The sequence below is a fragment of the Mauremys reevesii genome, linkage group 2, assembly GCF_016161935.1.
Source record: "Mauremys reevesii isolate NIE-2019 linkage group 2, ASM1616193v1, whole genome shotgun sequence".
NCBI lineage: Eukaryota > Metazoa > Chordata > Testudines > Geoemydidae > Mauremys > Mauremys reevesii.
The window spans coordinates 113,530,988-113,553,866 of record NC_052624.1 but is presented as its reverse complement, the minus strand read 5'-3'; the positions used below and the strand labels follow the sequence as shown (position 1 = coordinate 113,553,866).

Sequence of the window (22,879 nt, the reverse complement as noted above, 5' to 3'; positions counted from 1 at the left end):
AGCATGCTCTGTAGCTCAAGGTTTTGTTGTTTTACAAGCATCTGAGGAAGCACAGGAAAAGGGGCAACTGCTTGTGTGGAGATCTGCTATTCTAAGCACATCTCTCAGGTACTGGGAAGCCATCAAAAAGGTAGGGGTGTATTACCATGGGACACATTTGGAATTATTTGGGTGAACACTAATGGTGTGACTTACTGGAGAACCCCCTCACAGCAAACCAGACGTTTGTTACACACAGCACCAGCCTCAATAATGGACGTTTACTGGAATTTTCAACTCCTCCCTAAAGTTGTTTTTTCATGAGATGAGATGAGGAACCAAGAGGTTGAAAACTGCACTCAAAGTTTCTTGTTACTAAGCCAGACTATGAGTCTGTCAAATTTCCACTGTTTTTCCAGTTCACCCTCTAGAAAAACAGGAAAAATTAGTCACACATAAGATAAGTTGCAAACCTTTCAATGGTCTAGAGGGCATTAATAGTTTTATATGATGTTAAATTTTCAACCCCTTCCTAACCCAGTCTTGCCCCATGTTGCTTTTCATTAGTATGGACTGCCTTGAACAGGGCAAGTAGAGGGAGAAGATTTAAAGTCCCCTGAAAAGTGGAGCTATGAGCTATGTTACCAAAGCAGCTCTCACATCTGCTAAAAATCACTATTTTGTTTGAGAGCAGGAAAATTCATCAGACCACTTGTTCTGTGCTGAGTTTATGGGAAAGCAGGGGTGGTGTGTTATTACAGGGGAAAGAGTTAAGAAGCAAGCAGACTAGGCAGTAAGGTATACGGCCCTATGGCTGACTCGGAGACACAGGCTCTCCTAACCTGAACTCATCAGTACAATGGCCATCAGCCTTCCCTACCCTCTCACCCCAGCTGAAGATTTCTTCTAAATAGCGTAGCTACTAGGGCTATCAAGTGATTAAACAAAAACCAATTGTGATAAAAAAAAAAAAGATTGCATTGTTAAACAATAACAGAATACCATTTATTTAAATATTTTTGGATGTTTTCTACATTTTCAAATATATTGATTTCAATTACAACACAGAATAAAGCGTACAGTGCTCTCTTTATTTTTAATACAAGTATTTACACTATAAAAAAACAAAAGAAATAGTATTTTTCAATTCACCTAATACAAGTACTGGAGTGCAATCTCTATCATGAGAGTTGAACTTACAAATGGAGAATTATGCACAAAAAACCGCATTCAAAACTAAAACAACATAAAATTTTAAAGCCTGAAAGTCCACTCAGTCCTACTTCTTGTTCAGCCAATCACTCAAACAAGTTTGTTTACAATTGCAGGAGATAATGCTGCCTGTCTCTTGTTTACAATGTCACCTGAAAGTGAGAACAGGAATTCGCATGGCACTGTGGCAGCCGGCGTTGCAAGATATTTGTGTGCCAGATGAGCTAAAGATTCATATGTCCCTTCATGTTTCAACAACCAATCCATGAGACATGTGTCCATTCTCATGACAGGTTCTGCCGGATAACAATACAAAGCAGTATGGACCGATGCATGTTCATTTTCTGAGTTAGATGCCACCAGCCAAAGGTTGATTTTCTTTTTTGGTGATTTGGGTTCTGTAGTTTCCACATCAGAGTGTTGCTCTTTTAAGACTTCTGAAAGCATGATCCATACTTCATCCCTCTCAGATTTTGGAAGGCACTTCAGATTCTAAAACCTTGGGTCGAGTGCTGTATCTATCCTTAGAAATCTCACACTGGTACCTTCTTTGCATTTTGTCAAACGAACAACATATGCCAATCATCATCCAAGATTGCTATAACATGAAATATATGGCAGAATGCGGGTAAAACAGAATAGGAGACATACAATTCTCCCCCAAGGAGTTCAGTTACAAATTTAATTAACACATTCTTGTTTTAACAAGCATCATCAATATGGAATCATGTCCCCTGCAATGGTGGCCGAAGCATGAAGGGTCATACGAATGTTTAGCATATCAGGTATGTAAGTATCTTGCAATGCCGGCTACAAAAGTGCCATGCAAATGTCTGTTCTCACTTTCTGGTGACACTGTAAATAAGAAGATGGCATAATTATCTCCTGTAAACGCAAACAAGCTTGTTTGTCTTAGCAACTGGCTGAACAAGAAGTAGGATTGAGCGGACTTGTGGGCTCTAAAGTTTTACATTGTTTTGGTTTTGAGTGCAGTTAGGTAACAAAAAAAATCTATAATTTTAACATGCACTTTCATGACAAAGACATTGCACTACCGTACTTTCTGAAGTAAACTAAAAAATACTATTACTTTTATCATTTTTACGGTGCAAATCTTTGTAATCAAAAATAATACACACTTTGAATTCAATTACAACACAGAATAGAATATATATGAAAATGCAGAAAAACATCCAAAATATTTAATAAATGTCAATTGGTATCTATTGTTTAACAGTGCAATTAAAACAGTGATTAATTTTTTTGAGTTAATCGCATGAGTTAACTGACATTAATCGACAGCCCTAACAGCTACTAACTCTGCTCTAAGAGCTTCTCCCTTGTAAGATATTTTATTTCATTACTGGAGATGTTGCTGCTCCAGCCGACTTCAGTTCCTACAATTCACGGTCAGGGGACCATTAATGAAGAAATGCATTAGAGAATAGGCACACAGATGTCTTAATCCTAGTCTAGACTTAAAAATTAGGTCAAACTAACGACATCACTCAAGGGCTATGAATAATTTCACACCTTTTGCAACAGTTAGGTTGACCTAACCCCCCCTGTAGACACAATGAAAGAATTCAAAGTTTCTTGAGGCTGTGTTTTGTCAGCTAGAGTAGTTCAAAAAATATGACTGTCAAACATTTTTTAAAAGTCTGAGCTTTAAATAGTTAATATGACAGTGTATCATCATGAAATGTTATGGAAAATTCAATTGGGCTATGTAATTTCTGTAACGTTTACATGATATCATCATTAAACTTTGCAGACCAAATTCAAACTACAAAAGGTAAAATTAATGAGTTTTAGTTTGCTTTCACCCAAGATATGAATACAATTCCAACAATGAAGCCAAACAACGGAGCTGTTACTACAGTCCACAATACAGCTTCCAAGAATATGCTAAGTCATAATCCCTCAGAATCTCCTTTTATTCACATAAAATGTAAAACAAAAAGTTTTATTTTGTATGAAGTGTTATGGGCAAAATTTGAGTTTGGGTACCTGGAAATAAAGTAATTTATGCTGGGTGCCTATTTTTCAGAAGTTGAGAGTACTGTACCTACCACTTTTGCAGAAGTCAATGCAAGATGCAAGTGCACAGGGCTGCTAAACAACTCTTATTTAGTTGCATCATTTAATATACCCATTTTGATCTATTTTTATCCAGAGATTACCAGAAAGTTTTGTTGTGTAAAATATATTAAGAAAACTGAAAAAAAAAACCTCATTATGCAAAGTTCTGTCTTCATTTTAGCTGACTAGAAATATACTAACAAGGTAATTAAAAAGCATACTTTTCCTCAAACACAAAAGTTTAATAAGGCTTTATAAAATTCCATGTAAAATAAGTTTCATTTCTGAAGATTGTTTCTCCCCAAGCTGCAACACTTTCTACAGGCTACCTGTCAAGACCTCCTTGTCGACTGAGGGGTTATTCATTCAACTTACATGCGATTTTACTTCAGTGTCATACACAAGGCTCTCCCAAAGACCATGGAATTCAACTGAAAAACAATATTATAGCCATTATGTATGATTCTATTTCATTAATAACTAAGAACTCTCACTTAAACACAGTGATCTGTTATCTAAACAGTGCATTATAATGATGACAGATTTTCTGCAATAAGAAAAATGCTCAACCATAATTAAAGATATGGAACAAACAGCAGACAATTTTGAACAATAAAATTGTTGCCCTGAAAGGAAAGTTCTCTACTCATTAGTGAATCAGAGAGTTTTACAACTTCTATCGCATACTACTATTTGGTCAACAACTGTAAGTATGGGTTAGATTATTTACTGGTTTCAACTTTCAGTAACATTTACCTATAGGTAGGAAAAAATTAATTGAATAGAATTTGTTCCCAATCATTTTATTTTCCATGTTAAAAACGTGAAAGTGAGATGCCAAGTTTGCTAAGAGTAAAATCCATTGAAAGCCAGGACATTTGTTTATTAAAAGGCCAGTTTTATAATTCAATTTTTTTTTTTACAAACTATTGTCGGCATGTAAGAGAGAAAGGTAGAAAAAACAAGGAGTTGTAGAAAATAAGTGAAAATCAACTTTTGATTTTGGTTCGTATTTATGTGATGTGTTTTTTTTAAATAGGAAAATTAAAATCTGATAAATAAGTTTCAGAGCTTTCAGAAAGGAAACTAAAAAGGTTTTAAAAGCAGGGTTTCCTCTTAATCATAGCAGTAGATTTTCATAGGTAGGAACTGAAAGCTGAGAAGTTGGCTGGGAAAGAACCACCCTAATATATTATCTTACATGGCAAAATGATGTCAAAATGAACAGCCACCTTCCCATCCATAACCCTTCCCAAAAAGTGTAGCTCAAACTATGTGGTATATTCAGGTTTTCTACAGAATTGGTCAAAGGGAGAGAATGCCATGGAACTGCTGTTTCCCTCCCTTCCACCTAAGAGTGCCCAGTCTGGTTCCCCTGAAGACATGGTAGTAGCAGAGAGGATCAGGCCCTATTTCAATACATCCGGGGCAAATCTTATTCCTATTTTGGGAACAAGGCCCCTACACTCCTCTCCTCCTCCCAGTTTTTTTTTTCTTTCTTAAATGAATGACTTGACAAGATGGGATAATGCCTGTCTGATCCAATTACTGGCTCTGATCCTCACTTTTCCAGAGTAAGAATTCAATGCATTATTCATTTTCAGTCATTTGGATGCCTGTCAGAACTCTCCAACAGATCTTAACATGAGCCATATTTTCATTAAGCCTCCCATCCTGAGAGTCCTTAATTACACCACCATTTAATATTGCCTATGTCCACTATATACAGTGAGAGAAGAGTGTGAATACATAGGATATTAATTGTACGAGCAAGAATAGGTGCCCAAAAGTTAATTAGAATGTACTAGAGGAAAAGACTTTTAGTCTGTGAAATGTTCTTGTAACAAATATTCATTTAGACCACGCATTTTCATTTCCATTCATTTACACCATGACCACTCATGGCCACAAAAACATTTACTTCCTCCACCTCCTAGTCCTTCAGAATTGTGTGCCATATCCCAGAATCTTTTGCATTGCTTCAGTCAAAAAAGAGATGAGTAACAAAACTTTTTATCAATTCATTGCTTCCTCACACCTGTTGGGAACCAAGCTTCATCCCATATAGGGATTACCTTTAACAAGCAGCCTTATAGCTACAGTCAAACAACAACGTCCCCTCCCATTCACAGATTTTCCTCTGGACCTCCCACTAACCACCCCAGCTGGCTACCAAAAGAAGAGTACCTGTAGGCAGCACCCAGTGGTTGGCTGCAACAATATTCTCATTCTCTTCCTCTAGATTTTCAGTGCTTGGTCCTTCGTCATTCAGATGAAAAATATGAATCGAGAGATTGCATTTGCTCAAGTTAATGGGCTACAATGGATAGAAAAAAGTCAGCTTTAATAAGTTGATATAAGTAGTAAGTAAGTTGATAAGTCAGTCAAATAACTAATTTTTGGTAGCTTGTAATAAATAAGTTCTCTTTTTAGAAAAAGAAAAGAATTGGGTTAAAAACAGAAGCAATCTGAGGTTTTTGGGTAAAGAGCTGTATATTTTTAGAACCAGTGATTGAATTTTAGTCTGATTATTCCCACCACCACCACCACCACCAATAAATCATACTAAGAATGAGATGGTATTTATGCACCTTCTGTGCATCTTACATTATTTCAATTCATTCAGTGGCTTTGAATGTGGTAGATGGGAGATGGAACAGTCCACATTTCTACTATTTATCAAAATAACTAGAAACTGCAGAGCTCTCTGGAACAAATATCTTAGAATGTCTATTGCCCATGAAACTCTTCTAAACATTCATTCAGCTCTTCAATGAAATCATCAAGAAGTGGCCTGTCTGAAGAAAACAATCACTTTCAACCTGAATTCTGAAGTTTACTTTTGAGGGATTCATGTGGCTGGGCGTTTTACTGGTCTAAAAATCACTGGCCAATTGTCAATTAGTCAAATATTTATCAAAGCACTAATTTATTAGAATAGTAACAAAAAAAGATAGGCAACAATGGGCTTACCTTTAGATGGATACTTATGCCCAATTACAAAAAAATACTTAATTCAGTTATTTTAACTAAGAAAAATGTGAAAATTAAATGAAGTTCATTAATGAAAAAATAATTACCTTTTTAATCAACGTTAGGTTAGCATTTAAATGTGAACTTTATTCAAGACTTAACAGTTAAAAGCGAAAAAATGAAATTAAACAGAAAAACTCTCAAAAGTTATTTTTAATAAACTTAGGTAGGCAGCATCTCGCTTTACATTATCTTTTTCTTTATCAGCTTCAACTGCTTCATCTATATCTTTGTCGTCATCATCATCATCAAATTCATCAGTATCTCCCTCTTAATCTGACGAATACTGACTGAATTTTTCACCTGCAATTGTCTTCTCTAATCTTAGTGACAGTAACTAGCTTCCCAGCAGTGGAAGTCTTCAGTCTATTTCTGATTTTTGAATGGACGATTCCCCAAGCTGACCATTTTTATTTAGTGCACAGAAGTGATGTAAATTTTGCCATGGTAACTACAGTGCAAGGACACAACCCTTTTCACCATGATAAAGCAAGTGGTTTTGATTCAACAGCTGGTATTGTACTCTACATTGTTTTATGACTGAACATGTTGCTTCATGCTTTATAATTTGCTGCCTCTGTCAGATCTGTTCATTTGTATATCCTTTAAAATTTGCAATAGCCACTATGAGGTCACAAGCTGAATCAAATTAGTTATCAGAAAGGTCCGGGCTCAAGCACGTAGGCAGCATTGATGTGTGCAAGTGATCACTTGATATTTTCCATGGTATTATTTTGTCCATTATCTTTCTCTTCAGTTTTTGCAAATGGACTGTGTTCAGCCTTTTCACAAATGTTTCTTAGTATTTAGGAACTCATTCTTGGCATCAGACAATGCAGAACTATCACTTTCCATATTCTGAAAGGACCGAACTATAGTTTCAAGTAGTTAAATGAATTTTGCACCCAAAGACAGCCACCAAGAATATCAGGGAAGATTACTCAGGGGCAACACTCAGCCACCCCTTCTTCAACAGCATCTGCTTGAAGAGCCTTGTTGCATATCTGAAGATCTTTGCGTATCTTTAAAGATCTCTGATGATATTTAATAGAAGATGCCCATCAAGTACAATGAGGCTTACTCAGCGTGGATGAAACCGAGTGCTGTACCAAATGATGGTGGAAAATGGTTGCTGGGACTTTTCTTTGTTTTTGAAAAACTTGACAATGCTTTTCATTTTTCACATGATGAGAAAGTTGTCAGGTCTCCAATATCACCAATAAAAAGCTGCATCATATGGGCAGCATATCCATATACAGACGGGGTGCCTATTTGTTCATCAGCAAAGACCAAGCTTTCATCAGCTTTCATATTAGCTGCCCTGTTAGTCAACCAAAATAATTTTCCCAGGACCCAATTCATTGATTACATTTTTAAGCAGGTCAGCAAAACATTGGGCTTTGTGGTGATGCTCAATTGTGCATTGGAATAAATAAAACACTAGTTGCAGAGTTGTTCCCATGACATTGATAACACCCTCATTAGGAGTATCGCTCCATCCATCAGACAGTAGAGACACATAAGGAGTTTACATAATAAAAACACCAACACACCAACTCTTTTTCATGGAATCTGCTTCAGCATTCAGAAGACTTCCTGCAAGCGGTTTCCTATTTAGCTCTTTGTAAATTGGCCATGATTTATGAAAAAATTCCAGTATATGTGGATTTTTAATTATATGAAATAATGTACTGCTAGCATAAATACTGCTAGCAAATGTATGGTCAAGTTTGTTTTTCTGACCATGGTATTCTATTCTCTTTCATCTATTGAATTTGATTAACATCTGAAGACTTTCAGGAAGTAGGAGTTTTCAATGCTGATGCAGATGGAGTACCAATATTCTTATTAGAAGGTGAAGAAATGTAATTAGTGAGATGAATGGCAGTGAAAGTAAAACTATCTTCATCAAAAGATTCCATGCTTCCTGATGATGTTGCCAAAGAAAGTAGAATTCAGGGGGAAAAAAAATTATTTTTTTTTGAACCAGACCAGTTTTCCCTTTCCTGCTGTTTGACTGCAATAATCTATCTTTGCCAGCAGCTGGACATCACAAGCATTTCTCCATTTTATCTGTGTCACATACTCAAAAGAAAAGAACTTGCACTTAGCTTTAACAGTTTTTCCACATTCACGTATAGTAAAAAATTTCCAAAAAAGTGATTTTAGCTTTCCCCAACTCTGCATAATTTATTATGGTCCCTTTTATTAATAGGAGTACTTGTGGCACCTTAGAGACTAACAAATTTATTTCAGCATGAGCTTTCGTGAGTTACAGCTCACTTCTTCGGATGCATAGAATGGAACACACAGACAGGAGATATTTATACATACAGAGAACATGTAAAGGTGGAAGTATGCATACTGTCAGGGACTCGAACCCCAACAGCAAAGTTCGTTGTCTGACCGCAGAGAGACAGGCAACACCAGCAAGGTCCGATCAAAAGCTCTTTATTGACAAGTGCACGCATCAATAGAGAACTGCTTGTATCCGAAGAGAACCAGCAGCCCCTTTACAGCTTAGTATTAGCCTATATAGACAGTTTTATTACGTCATAGATCATTCAATTGAGCAACCCACCCCCTTTGTCTAACAACTGGAAATTAGACACCTTTTAATATATACACATGCCTAGTCTCTACAATACTGAATTGTTAATATTTTAACAAGCGCCAAAAGTTAGGAATGTAAGGGAATTAAAGTTAGAGTCAGAACTGTGGTATAGTGTTTCTTATCAGTTCTTCAAACAGTGTGTCTAACATAACACAGCTGGTACCAGCCCCTCACTTACCTCACTCTTTCCCAGGGCTTTGTGAGACAATGCTGCTTCTCAGTATTTTTCCACGCTGGGATTACCCAGAAACCTCTGTTAGCCTGACTTCAGTCAGGTTGGCATAACTGGTTTTGTGCTACATCTTTATTCAGGCCTAACAATACCAACAGGAAGAGTCTAATCAATTGAGGTGAGCTATCATCAGCAGGAGAAAAAAAAACTCAATTGATTAGACTCTTCCTGTTGGTATGCATACTTCCACCTTTTCATGCTCTCTGTATGTATAAATATCTCCTGTCTGTGAGCTGTAGCTCACGAAAGCTCATGCTGAAATAAATTTGTTAGTCTCTAAGGTGCCACAAGTACTCCTGTTCTTTTTGTGGATACAGACTAACACAGCTGCTACTCTGACACCTTTTATTAATGTATTACTACTTATGGAATGCTCTCTAGGTTATGAAATATCTCTTGTATTTCAATCAACCTGTGGTCATTCGGTTCTATTTCTAACTGCTGCTGTTCAAGAAGATTCCAGACAATCAAAATATTTTTGGACATGCTTCCCTCTTCCTCCCAGGATCCATACAGACTCCCAAGTCTCACGGATGGGGAGGGGCTTTGGCAGCCCCTCCTTCTTGCATCAAACACAGTGGACTCATAAGTAGCATCAGGAGGGGGAACAGAAGAGTCAGGGAGGGACCTCTACAGAGAAATTATGAAACAAACATCATTAGCATAGAACTTTTAATATTATCAGCAAGGTTTGGCTGGGAATACACGTGGGCAGGAGAGAGGGATGTTTGAGGTTTATTTACGTGGGCATTAAATGTGGGTTGTTTGTTTTGTTGAAGGTGGGGAAAGTATGGAGGGGGTTAGCAGCCATGATACTTTTGTTTGTTAAGAGAGAGGCTTAATGGCTGTGCATCTTTTCTCTGTGTTCAGGGGAAGAGGTTTCAGAACCATGAACCCTCCTCTCCCTCTGCCACTTCCTTCTGAGTTAATTTCTGTATGTTTGTCTAGTCAGCTTAGACTACAAGCTCTTCACAGCAGGGACCATAACTTTTAAACTTATTTAATGTGCTTTTTAAAACAAGTACATTGATGACCTGTATACAAATATATACATATGTACAATGTTTGTTCTAGAACAGTGATACTCAGACCTCAGTGGTTCAGGAGTCAAATTAGGGCTCAGCATTACCCAAAAGAGCCACAGTAGTGTGAATGACAGTGGAAATATTTGGTTTATATTATTCTCACAGCAAATAGGTTAATAACTTAGTGCAAGTTGATAATTTAATTGCTTAGTAACATAGTAAAAGCATCCTGATTGGTTAATAAATTAAAATCACACAGTGTATTAATATTGTGCTACAAAGAGCTGCAGGAGACAGAGTCTGAGTATCACTGTTCTAGAAGATTCCAGCCAATCAAGATGCTCAACTTTCAATTAGTTCACCTTTTTCCCAACAGGTGCTATTAGTACACCTCTACCCCGATATAACACTGTCCTCGGGAGCCAAAAAATCTTACCATGTTTTAGGTGAAACCGCGTTATATCAAACTTGCTTTCACCCCCTGGAGCGCGCGGCCCCACCCCCCCGAGCCCTGCTTTACCGTGTTATATCTGAATTCATGTTATATCGGGGTAGAGGTGTATGTAGTAAAGTGAGTGATCAAGTCATAGAAGTACACTTGCAAACAGATGGCACCATGATGAAATAAAAAACGTATGACAATGCCTACATTCGAGGATTCTGGCTAAACATATAGCAATATCTAACCGTGGTCAAATAGGCAGTCACTTGACCAGCTTACCAAGCCCAGGGTTTTTAGCTTATTTTCCAGTTTAAACTCTTAAACTACTGCTGCTAATTATAAATTCCAGACAAGAGGAAAAACATGAAACAAAGTAAAAAACAAAGTAAATTCACCAGTTGCTCCTCCTACCCCCTTACACTGTTTGCAAAGCTAGATGCACTTCCCTTCAATTCTTGGCAAATTATTTCTTAGTAAAATACCACTTGGTTATTAGTCTTTAATTTTGGTGCAATTTTATTCGACAGAGAAAAACTTTCTGAAATGCTAAAGGGGAGCTGTGACAGACATGGAACTAATATGTAATAATCCAGGGATCAGCAACCCTTTGGCATGTGGCCCGCCAGGGTAAGCACCCTGGCAGGCCAGGCCAGTTTGTTTACCTTCCACATCCGCAGGTTCGGCCGATCGCAGCTCCCACTGGCCAATAGGGGCTGTGGGAAGTGGCGCAGGCCGAGGGATGTGCTGACCGCCCTTCCCACAGCCCCCACTGGCTTGCAGCGGCGAACCGCAGCCAGTGGAAACCATGATTGGCCAAACCTGCGGACACAGCAGGTAAACAAACCGGCCCAGCCCAACCCAGCAGGGTGCTTACCCTGGCAGGCCACGTGCCAAAGGATGCCGATCCCTGCAATAATCTGTTATAATTCTATGAACATTAAATGAACAGTTATTCTATATTGGGTTATATGACTTTCCTGTGTGAATTTACAGATCCAACTTCTATTGGAGCAGAAGAAAGAACAAACAGGGAAGCAACACAATGGCTTCCCATAGAATCTTCCTGAGGACATTCTGCCCCAAAAAAATAAAAATTCTGTGCACAGTATTTTAAAATTCTGAAAGTTTTATTTGTCAATAAATAAATGCAGAGGCTCCAGCATGGCAGTGGGGAGCACAGGCCACTGGCTGCAAGAAGGTGAGAGATCACTCTGCAGCTTCCCCACTCCCCACCCTCAGGACACAGACTCAGTGGTGAGGCTGCACCCGACTTTGACACAGCGCAAGGGGTGGGGATCCGGAGGAAAGGGGTCTAGTTGCCGGAGGCTCCAGATGCAGGGATTGAGGTTCAATGGGGTGGAGTTCAGGTATGGAGGACTAGGGAGATTCTGGGTGTATGGGGTGAGGCTTGGTGGGGTGTCTCGGTATGGGAGGTCCGGATGCACGGAGGCTGTGCAGATGGGGGAGCATCTCCCTGTACAGTGACCCCTCCCCTCCACAGCTGAGGAGCAATAGGGGCAGGAAGCAGGGGAAGATACTGAGGCTCCCAGAAGCAGCCGTCACGTCTGGTCCCTTGGTGGAGGGGTCAGGGGGCTCTGTGTGGTGCATTCAGCCCGCAGGTGCCACCCCCACAGCTCCGATTAGCCGTGGTTCCCGGCCAATGGGAGCTGTGGAGCCAGCTTCCCTGATTGCCCCTGTTCCTAGTGGCCACAGGGACAAGCTGGTCGCTTCCAGGAGCTGCGCGGAACCAACTGGACTTTTAACGGCAAGGCAACCCCAGCTTCCCCCCGCAGAGGGATGAGCCGCCACTCACGGCTCCAGCACCACAGGGGGACGAGGCTCAGGGCTGCTGGCTCACAGCAGAGAGATTTGCCGTGGGCCGGATTACATGAAGCAGCAGACCAGATCGGGCCCACGGGCTGTAGGTTCCTCACTCCTGACTTAAATATTAACTTTATACAGATGACATTTTAAAACGACTAAAGAGTCTTAAATGGAGGAGACTCCCCAAGCAGAGTGGTTGTCTCATACGCTCCAGCAGGATGGTTAGATTCCTTGAAACATTTACACTACCTATTGTAACCATGAATAGTCTTGTTCATATACATGTCTACTCTTTTGAATCCTCATCATAGTTTAGCCTCAACAACATCCTATGACAATAAGTTATACAGGTTAAATACTGAATGCATAAAAAGTATTTCCATTTCCCAGTTTTAAATTTGGCAGCCTTTTAATTGTTAGTGTTCCATCGTTCTAGTGTTATGTGACAGGGTAAATATAGTTTTGCCTATTGAAATCAGACACATTTTGTCTGTCACCTGAAGAATCATATTACTTTTCTGGTCAATTCATGAAAGAATCAGACACACAGAATTAAATTTGGAAAACAGGTTGTAAGTGTGGGTATTTTCAGGATTTGTACTACATTTTTTACTACACCATATTTTCCCCATCTTTTTGCTCCAATGAAACAGTATTACATAGCAAAAGGGATAAATTTGTTTAATTGAAAATATGAGCGCTTGATACTGCATCACCAGGAGATGAACTAAAATTTGTGGTTTTCTGCTAGTATATCTCAATGCCTGTCTTTTGCCTGTTGATATACACCTCCTTTGTAAAAACTGCATACACACTTTTTTGCCTCATGGGGGAGAAGAAAAGAAATAATTCTGGGAAATTTGTATCCATCTTTTGCGGTGCAGTGCTTGCTGCTGTACTTGTTCCTGACTTAGGTTTTACACATGCAAAACTACGATCATTTTGAAAGAAACAAAAATAAAACATACAATATCAGAAATAATTGACTCTGAGAATACAGGAGGCTAAAGCTAAGAGCAATCTTAATTGAATGGATTACTATAATTTAATCTGATTTAATAGCAAGTTGATAACATTTTTCTATAAAAAGCATATCCTTTTTATATTTACAAAAATTTGATTACCTGTCTTTCTTTCAGTTTTAGCTCTGTGTCCACAATTGACACGGACTGCACATTGTTGTTCAGAAAACCATCATCAAACTCAGTCCATGTGTAATCACCAAAAACAATGTTATGTCTATTTAGCAGCTTTAAGACACTCAGCCTGATATCTTCTTTCTTTGAGGTGCTAATAAGAGAGAAAAAACATTATTTGTTAAACACCAGTGATATGCCTGGCAGCATGCAAGATAAATATATCTACAAAAAGCTTGCTTTTTTTTTTTTTTTTTAAAAAGGGTCTTTCCTCCAAAGGGCTTAGAAACAGAACATGGAAAATACTGACTTTTTCTAGAAGAAAAAGTGTTCTAATTAGGGCTGTCAATTAATCACAGTTAACTCACACAATTAACTCAAAAAATTAATTGATTAATTGTACTGTTAAACAATAGAATGCCAATTGAAATTTATTAAATATTTTTGGATTTGTTCTACCTTTTTCAAATGTACTGATTTCTATTACAACAGAGAATACCAAGTGTACACTGCTCACTTTATATTATTTTTATTACAAATATTTGCACTGTAAAAATGATAAAAAATAATATTTTTCAGTTCACCTCATACAAGTACTACAGTGCAATCTCGTTATCATGAAAGTGCAACTTACAAATGTAGTTTTTTTGGTTACATAACCGCTCTCAAAAACAAAACAATGTAAAAATTTAGAGCTTACAAGTCCACTCAGTCCTACTTCTTGTTCAGCCAATCACTAAGAAAAACAAGTTTGTTTACATTTACGGGAGATAATGTTGCCGGCTTCTTATTTACTACGTCACCTGAAAATGAGAACAGGCATTCACATGGCACTTTTGTAGCCGGCATTGCAAGGTATTTATGTGTCAGATTGCTGAACATTCGTATCCCCCTTCATGCTTCGGCCACCATTCCAGAGGACATGCTTCCATGCTGATGGCACTCATTAAAAAATTATGCATTACTTAAATTTGTGACTGAACTCCTTGGGGCAGAGCTGTAAATCTTTGGCTCTGTTTTACCCACATTCTGCCATAAATTTCATGTTATAGCAATCTTGGATGATGATTCAGCACATTTGTTTAAGAACACTTTCACAGCACATGTGACAAAACACAAAGATACCAATGTGAGATTTCTAAAAATAGCTACAGCATTCGATCCAAGGTTTAAAAATCAGAAGTGCCTTCCAAAATCTGAGAGGGATGAGGTGTGGAGCATGCTTTCAGATGTGTTAAAAGAGCAACACCCCAATGCAGAAACTACGAAATCCGAACCACCAAAAAAGAAAATCAACCTTCTGCTGGTGGTATCGTACTCAGATAATGAAAATGAACATGCGTTGATTCACTCTGCTTTGGATTGTTATTGAGCAGAACTCATCTTCAGCATGGACACACGTCCTCTGGAATGGTCATTGAAGATGAAGGGACACATGAATTTTTAGCACATTTGGCAGGTAAATATCTTGCAGCGCTGACTACAACAGTGCCATGCAAACGCCTGTTCTCACTTTCAGGAGATACCGTAAACAAGAAGCAGGCAGCATTATCTCCTGCAAATTGTAACCAAGTTTGTCTGTCTGAGTGGACGTGTAGGCTCTAAAATTTTACATTGTTTTATTTTTGAATGCAGGTTTTTTTTGTACATAATTCTACATTTGTAAGTTCAATTTTCATGATAAAGAGATTGCACTCCAGTACTTGTATTAGGTGAATTGAAAAATACTATTCCTTTTGTTTTTTACAGGGCAAATATTTGTAATCCAAAATAAATATAAAAAGTGAGCACTGTACACTTTGTATTCTGTGTTGTAATTGAAATCAATATATTTGAAAATGTAGAAAACAGCGAAAAATATTTAAATAGTATTCCATTATTGTTTAATCGAGCAATTAATCACGCAATTATTTTTTTTAATTGAGCAATTAATTTTTTTAATTGCTTGACAGCCCTAGTTCTAATACTTGCCAAAAATTAAGTTGTCAAAAAGTACTAGCAGAAGCTGCACTGCAACACCTCGACATAAGAGTTACTCCTGGGGGAATTCTGCGCCAAAAAATTAAAAATTCTGCACACAAGATTTTAAAATTCTGCATATTTTGTCAAAATAACATTATATAATCACACCAGTTTACATTATTTTGGTAATTTATTTCAAAATACTTTTCAGCAACTATGTCTAACACTACAGACACAAAAAAAAATTCCTCCAGGAGTAGAGAGCTAAGGAAACCCTTATGACAACCCAGTTCCTGTTTTTCTGCCCCCACCTCCCAGAACCTAGCGGGGGGGCCAGGCCCATACCCCCTCTCTGCAGAGCCCAGCTGCAGGGCATCCCCAGCCCAGACACTCACCATCCCCCCGAGCTGTGCTCCCCCACCCCAGACACTTGCTGTCCCCCCCAGACCCCAGCTGTGCCCACCAGCCCAGACACTTGCCTGCCCCTTTAGACCCCAGCTGTGTCCCCCCTCGCCCCCAGCCCAGGCACTCGACATCCTCGTCCCCCTCCCTGGAATCCAGAGGGAGCAACAGCCTGAAGCTGGGTCCTCGGCTTGTATGGAGACTCCTGCATGCCGCCTGCTTCCTTCAGGGTATACTAAAAAACTGCAGCTGCCAGGAACCCTGTAGCTCCCCACCCCGTCAGTGTCTTCTATTTGCAAACCGTGTTCTGCTCGCTCCAGTGGTCCCTAGTGGGTGCCAGCAGCTTTCCAGCCCATTTCTGTGGAGGAAAAGGAAATTTTGCACCAAAGCACTAATTTCTGCACAAATTCTACACGTGCAGTGGCACAGAATTCCCCCAGAAGTAACGAGTCAGGTTTAAAGTATGTGTGTTGACTTGTGTGTGTGAAACTTAATGGTCATATACCAGAGAAAAACTGTTACTAACCTGTTCTGTAACTGTTCTTGGAGTTACGTTTCATGTATATTCCACTTAAGGTATATTCACCTAGTTAGCACCAGAGATTTTGCCCTTAGCAGTACCCATCAGGGCACCTCATGAGCTCTCTGCTGCCTCCTGCTGCTACACAATGGTATAAAGACCAAAGCACGTGCCCTCCTCCTCCCAAGTTCCTCTTTACCAGACAGACTCCAATATAGAGGGGAAGGAGGGTGGGTCATGGAATGGTCATACACAACACATCATATCTCAAAGAGCATCAGTTACAGGTTAGTAACCATGTTTTCTTCTTCCAGTGATTGCACACATCCATTCCACTTCAGGTGACTCATAAGCAGTTTAGTCCAAAAGGTGGGATCACAGTTTACCCAAATAATGATGGAAGGACTACACACACATCCAAATTTGGCACTCTCTAGACTGTTAAAAAAAAAATAGCACCATGAAATGCAAAAATATGTACTGATTACCAAGTTTAAGTTCTACAAATGTCCAGTATAGGTACTTTAGCTAGAAAAGGAGCAGAGGCTGCATGCGATCTTGTTGAATATCCTAACTCCCTGCTTGTCAGAATTACACTGCCATATTGTAGCACAAACACATACAGGAGGAAATGCACAACAAAATTCTTTGGGATGAGACTGGAAGGCCCTACATCCCGTGCACAGTTGCTACGAACAGTTGTGAGGATGACCTAAATGGTTTAGTCTTATGCAAGTAAAATACAAATACTCCCCTAACATCTGTGTGGCATCTCTCTTCATCATTATGAGCAAGAGGGTTAGGAAAGAAAGTTGATAAATACATTGCCTGATTGATGTGGAAATGAGAAGCCACTTTGGATGAAGGTGTAAGTATACCTTGTCCTTGTAAGAGGCTGTATATGATGGATCAGACACCAGGGGTCTCAATTCTCCTACTCTCCTTGCTAAGGTAATTGCCACCAAAAAGGTTACCCTTACCGAAAGATGCAGCAAAAAACCAGTTAGCCAGAGGTTCAAAGGGTGGGTCCATTAACTTTGTTAATACCATATTTAAGTTCCTCTACTTGGGAATATAAACTTGGCTCAGACCCTTCAAAAACCTGAGTGAGGTAGGATTGGAGAAAAGTGAACAAGTATCAAATGGAAGGTGGAAAGCAGAGTGAGCGGCTAGGTACACCCTGATGGACCAATTGGAAGACTTTGTTGTTTCAGGTATAACAAATAGTCCAGTGCATGTTATATTGGAGCCTGGACCAGACAAATACTTTTTTGTTGAGACCACAAAGAAAATAATTTCCACTTCACAGGTAAGTATATCTAGAAGAAAGTTTTCTGCTATTCAAGAGAATATCCCTTGAACAGACCTCCTGCAAAGTATTAATGATGGAAATCCACACTGTATGGCTAAAAGCACATGGGTTGTGATGAATGAGGCGCCCATGGTCTTGTGAGATCAAGTCTGGTTCTGGAGCCCTGCTTGAGAGAATCAGCACAGTGGAAAATCAATGGTGATGAGGCCATGCCAGTGCTATGAGGATCATGCAAGCATGACCCTGTTTGATTTTTAACAACACTCTGGGTAGGAGCAGAACCAGAGAGGATGCATACATGAAATTATCTTCCCAGAACAAAAGGAAAGCATCCGCCAGAGACCCTGACTATGACCTGCACATGAAAAATTGAGGACAATTCCTGTTGTGTCGAGTTGCAAACAGGTTTACGTGGTGAACCCCACAGGCTTGAAAAATAAGTCATACATTAATTCTTCAACATTGAATAGAAAAATTCTTCAAAAACCAGTGCAAAGAGACTAAGATAATGTATTGCTTATACATACAAATGACTGCTTTCATGTCCTTTATAAACATACTAAGGTGATGTCTCCCTTGTAGACAGTACATTTTCACTGATTAAAATTTTTTTTTAAAAAATTCAGAACTATTACGGGAATACGGATGTCTGTTTCCAGAAATTATCTTGCCCAACACTTCTTACTCCTTTAACTTAGGAATACACTAAGAAACTGCACCATCTACTCAGGACACTCCCTACACTAACACTGGAACAAATCAACATACCCTTAGAACCCCGACCAGGGTTATTCTATCTACTACCCAAGATCCACAAACCCGGAAATCCTGGACGCCCCATCATCTCAGGCATTGTCACTTTCACTGAAGGACTGTCTGGATATGTGGACTCTCTACTCAGGCCCTATGCCACCAGCACTCCCAGCAATCTCCATGACACCACTGATTTCCTGAGGAAACTACAATGCATTGGTGACCTTCCAGAAAACACTACCCTAGCCACCATGGATGTAGAGGCTCTCTACACAAACATCCCACACACAGATGGAATACAAGCTGTTAGGAACAGTATCCCTGATGATGCCACAGCACAACTGGTTGCTGAGCTCTGTGCCTTTATCCTCACACACTATTTCAAATTTGATGACAATATATACCTCCAGATCAGTGGCACCGCTATGGGCACCCGCATGGCCCCACAATATGCCAACATTTTTATGGCTGACTTGGAACAACGCTTCCTCAGCTCTCGTCCACTCATGCCCCTTCTCTACTTACGCTACATTGATGACATCTTCATCATCTGGACCCATGGAAAGGAGACTCTGGAAAAATTCCACCATGATTTCAACAGTTTCCACCCCACCATCAACCTCAGCCTGGACCAATCTACACGGGAGGTCCACTTCCTAGACACCACGGTGCAAATAAGTGATGGTCACATTAACACCACCCTATACCGAAAACCTATCAACCGCTATGCCTACCTTCATGCCTCCAGCTTCCATCCCGGGCACACCACACGATCCATTGTCTACAGCCAACCACTGAGGTACAACCGCATCTGCTCTAATCCAACACCTACAAAATCTCCACCAAGCATTCTCAAAACTACAACACCCCCACAAGGAAATAAGGTAACAGATCAACCGAGCCAGACGTGTACCCAGAAGCCTCCTACTGCAAGACAAACCCAAGAAAGAAACCAACAGGACTCCACTGGCCATCACATACAGTCCCTAGCTAAAACCCCTCCAACGCATCATCAGGGATCTAAAACCCATCCTGGACAATGATCCCACACTTTCACAGGCCTTGGGTGGCAGGCCAGTCCTCGCCCACAGACAACCTGCCAACCTGAAGCATATTCTCACCAGTAACTGCACATCGCACAATAGTAACTCTAACTCAGGAACCAATCCATGCAACAAACCTCGATGCCAACTCTGCCCACATATCTACACCAGCAACACCATCACAGGACCTAACCAGATCAGCCACGCCATCACCTGCACGTCCACCAATGTAATATACACCATCATATGCCAGCAATGCCCCTCTGCTATGTACATCGGCCAAACTGGACAGTCTCTACGGAAAAGGATAAATGGACACAAATCAGATATTAGGAATGGCAAAATACAAAAACCTGTAGGAGAACACTTCAACCTCCCTGGCCACACAATAGCAGATTTAAAGGTAGCCATCCTGCAGCAAAAAAAAACTTCAGGACCAGACTTCAAAGAGAAACTGCTGAGCTTCAGTTCATCTGCAAATTTGACACCATCAGCTCAAGATTAAACAAAGACTGTGAATGGCTTGCCAACTACAAAACCAGTTTCTCCTCCCTTGGTTTTCACACCTCAGCTGCTAGAAGAGGTCCTCATCCTCCCTGATTGAACAAACCTCATTATCTCTAGCCTGCTTCTTGCTTGCTTATATATACCTGCCCCTGGAAATTTCCACTACATGCATCCGACGAAGTGGGTATTCACCCACAAAAGCTCATGCTCCAAAACGTCTGTTAGTCTATAAGGTGCCACAGGACTCTCTGCTCCTTTTACAGATCCAGACTAACACGGCTACCCCTCTGATCCTTTAACTTAATAATCTAATGACCCATTCAACCCATTTTATTTAAAATGAAAATAACCTTAATTTGCCTATACAAGAAAAAATGAAAGTTGTAAAAATTGGAATACCAAAGCCCAAACACTTGGTTTCAAAAAACATTCAAAAAGTTATTAAGCAACAATGTTCTGTCACATAACTTTTAAGTCCAAAGTACTTAAAAGCTAGGGAACAAATAGTTATACATTGCAAAAATCTTGTATGGACCACACATATTATTTGGCAACATAGTTCTATCTCAACACAATAAAACTAACTCTGACCCAAAATAAATAGACGATCATATCTAATCTAAAAAAATAAACAACCTTCTTCCAGAAAAAAGCCATCAAATTATATATGAACACTTTAAGACAATGAGCCTCACACGTAAGTTTACATATATGCCTTTTTACCACCCTGACAATGTCATGATTTTTGTTATTAGATATGTATATTATTCTCATGAAAAGTTACATCCTTAATAGTTGATATTTAGCAGTTGATCGCAATAATGTCAATATTCAGATAGTAATATCAAGATAAAAATATATTAAATAAAATCCAAGGTCAAAGTTAAGTTTGTGGAATGCACATTTCTTGAAAAGAATAAGAAGTTTAGTATATGGGTAGCGCAAGGTTTTTTTTTCCTTTAGTGAATTGGTTTTCTTGCTAGTGTGATAGGTAAGCACACTTATTTAACCGCCTTTACTAGTTTTTTAAATGAAGCTTGTGTTTTGGAAAACCTACTAAGTTCTTGTGATGTATGTTAGTCTTCATTCATATACCTCTGAAATGGTCACAATATAAAACAAACCTGTTTGATTTCTGATGAACTTCTACATGTATCTGCACAGAATCACACACATTTGGAAGTGCCTGTTTTAAATCACCAGCTGCCTCATCCATTTTATTCATTCCTAAAAAGAAAATATACAACAGTGTTTACTAAAAAAGTGCCTCCAATGGCCTTTACTTTGAAGAGTTGTTAAAACATCAGAATGATAAAGCATTCGCCCCATTCTAATAATAATTAGGCCAAGTTAATACTTATGGAACGCCAGTGGGAATGTGGATCTGTGGCTATTACACTTTCTAGAGGAAAGGGCTGTTTATCATAAATTGAAAAAAAGTGATGGAAAAATTAAAAAAACACAAGGGTTTTTTTAATTGTCTTGCATCCGAAGAAGTGGGTATTCACCCACGAAAGCTCACGCTGCAAAACGTCTGTTAGTCTATAAGGTGCCACAGGATTCTTTGTTGCTTTTACAAGGGTTTTGTAACATAACAGTTCAAGCAGTTTTCAGAAGGGTAACAGTTCAAGCAGTAATACTCAAATTCAGGCAAACATATACAAACTTCTATACCACAGTCCAAAACGCTACATGAATTAAATTAGCTTTCAGCAATTTACATCTACAAACTGCTCTATAAACTCTTTCTGTTGCATTAATTTAGATCAGGGGTCGGCAACCTTTCAGGAGTGGTGTGCTGAGTCTTCATTTATTCACAGTAATTTAAGGTTTCGTGTGCCAGTAATACATTTTAACGTTTTTAGAAGGTCTCTTTCTATAAGTCTATAATATATAACTAAACTATTATTGTACGTAAAGTAAATAAGGTTTTTAAAATGCTTAAGAAGCTTCATTTAAAATTAAATTAAAATCCAGAGCCCCCCGGACCGGTGGCCAGGACCCAGGCAGTGTGAGTGCCACTGAAAATCAGCTTGTGTGCGGCCTTTGGCACGCGTGCCATAGGTTGCCTACCCCTGATTTAGATTAAATATATGGGTTAAAGATATTAGCATAACCCAGTCACTGTCCAACATTAAACAGTGTTAAACAGGGTTCAGGAACAGACACCTCAGCCTGCTTAGTACGTTAACATTCTTTTAACCTTTTATTAAAGATAAAGAAAAAACAGTTAAAGCATTTGAAACGTAAAATATTAAGTGAGGGTTTCATATTTAACAATATTTTTTTCTCTCTTTCCCTTTATTTGGAGGGGAATTTTAGAAGGAAAACTACCATTGTTTGAGAGTCTTGTACACTGGTATTAAAAAAAAAATGGTAACAACTGTCCTATTAGGGAAGAGAAAAGAAGTTAGTTGAGAGGGGCTCGAGCTTTTGTTAAAGTCTGATCCTGTTTCATCCCAGGTGGTGTTTGGGATTCAGTTGGAATCAGCACAGGTTGATGTCCTGGCTAGACTGGGCCAAAGACAGAAACCAGATGACATCTCTCAGGATTAGGATGGAGGTCTGGGGTCCCAGGAGATGATGGGGATGCAGCCATAGGCGCCAACTTCCCCTCTTTGCTCTGGATGCTCGACCCCGCCCCTTCCCCAGCCCTGGCTCTTCCCCACCCTCATTCCAATCCCTTCCCCAAATCCCCGACCCAGCTCCACCTCCTCCCCTGAGTGCGCCACATTCCCACTCTTCTCCCTCCCTCCTGGAGCATGCTAACGCTGCCAAACAGCTGTTTGCCAGCTGCCGGG

The 22,879-nt window shown here is 39.4% G+C and overlaps 1 protein-coding gene across 4 annotated transcripts in view; it reads right to left on the bottom strand.

Moving 5' to 3' along the window:
- TRIP13 (thyroid hormone receptor interactor 13) overlaps positions 1–22,879 on the bottom strand; it is a 42,827-nt gene that overhangs the window by 17,386 nt on the left and 2,562 nt on the right. For all 4 annotated transcript variants that reach the window (XR_005593819.1, XM_039523395.1, XM_039523393.1 and 1 more), the window contains exons 2-5: positions 21,203–21,305; positions 13,568–13,733; positions 5,461–5,590; positions 3,649–3,704 (exon numbers count right to left, since the gene is read on the bottom strand). Coding sequence is in view for 3 of the 4 variants with exons in the window: in XM_039523395.1 (XP_039379329.1) it covers positions 3,649–3,704; positions 5,461–5,590; positions 13,568–13,733; positions 21,203–21,303 (453 nt within the window). In the remaining variant the exon portion in view is untranslated. The remainder of the gene's footprint in view (positions 1–3,648; positions 3,705–5,460; positions 5,591–13,567; positions 13,734–21,202; positions 21,306–22,879) is intronic.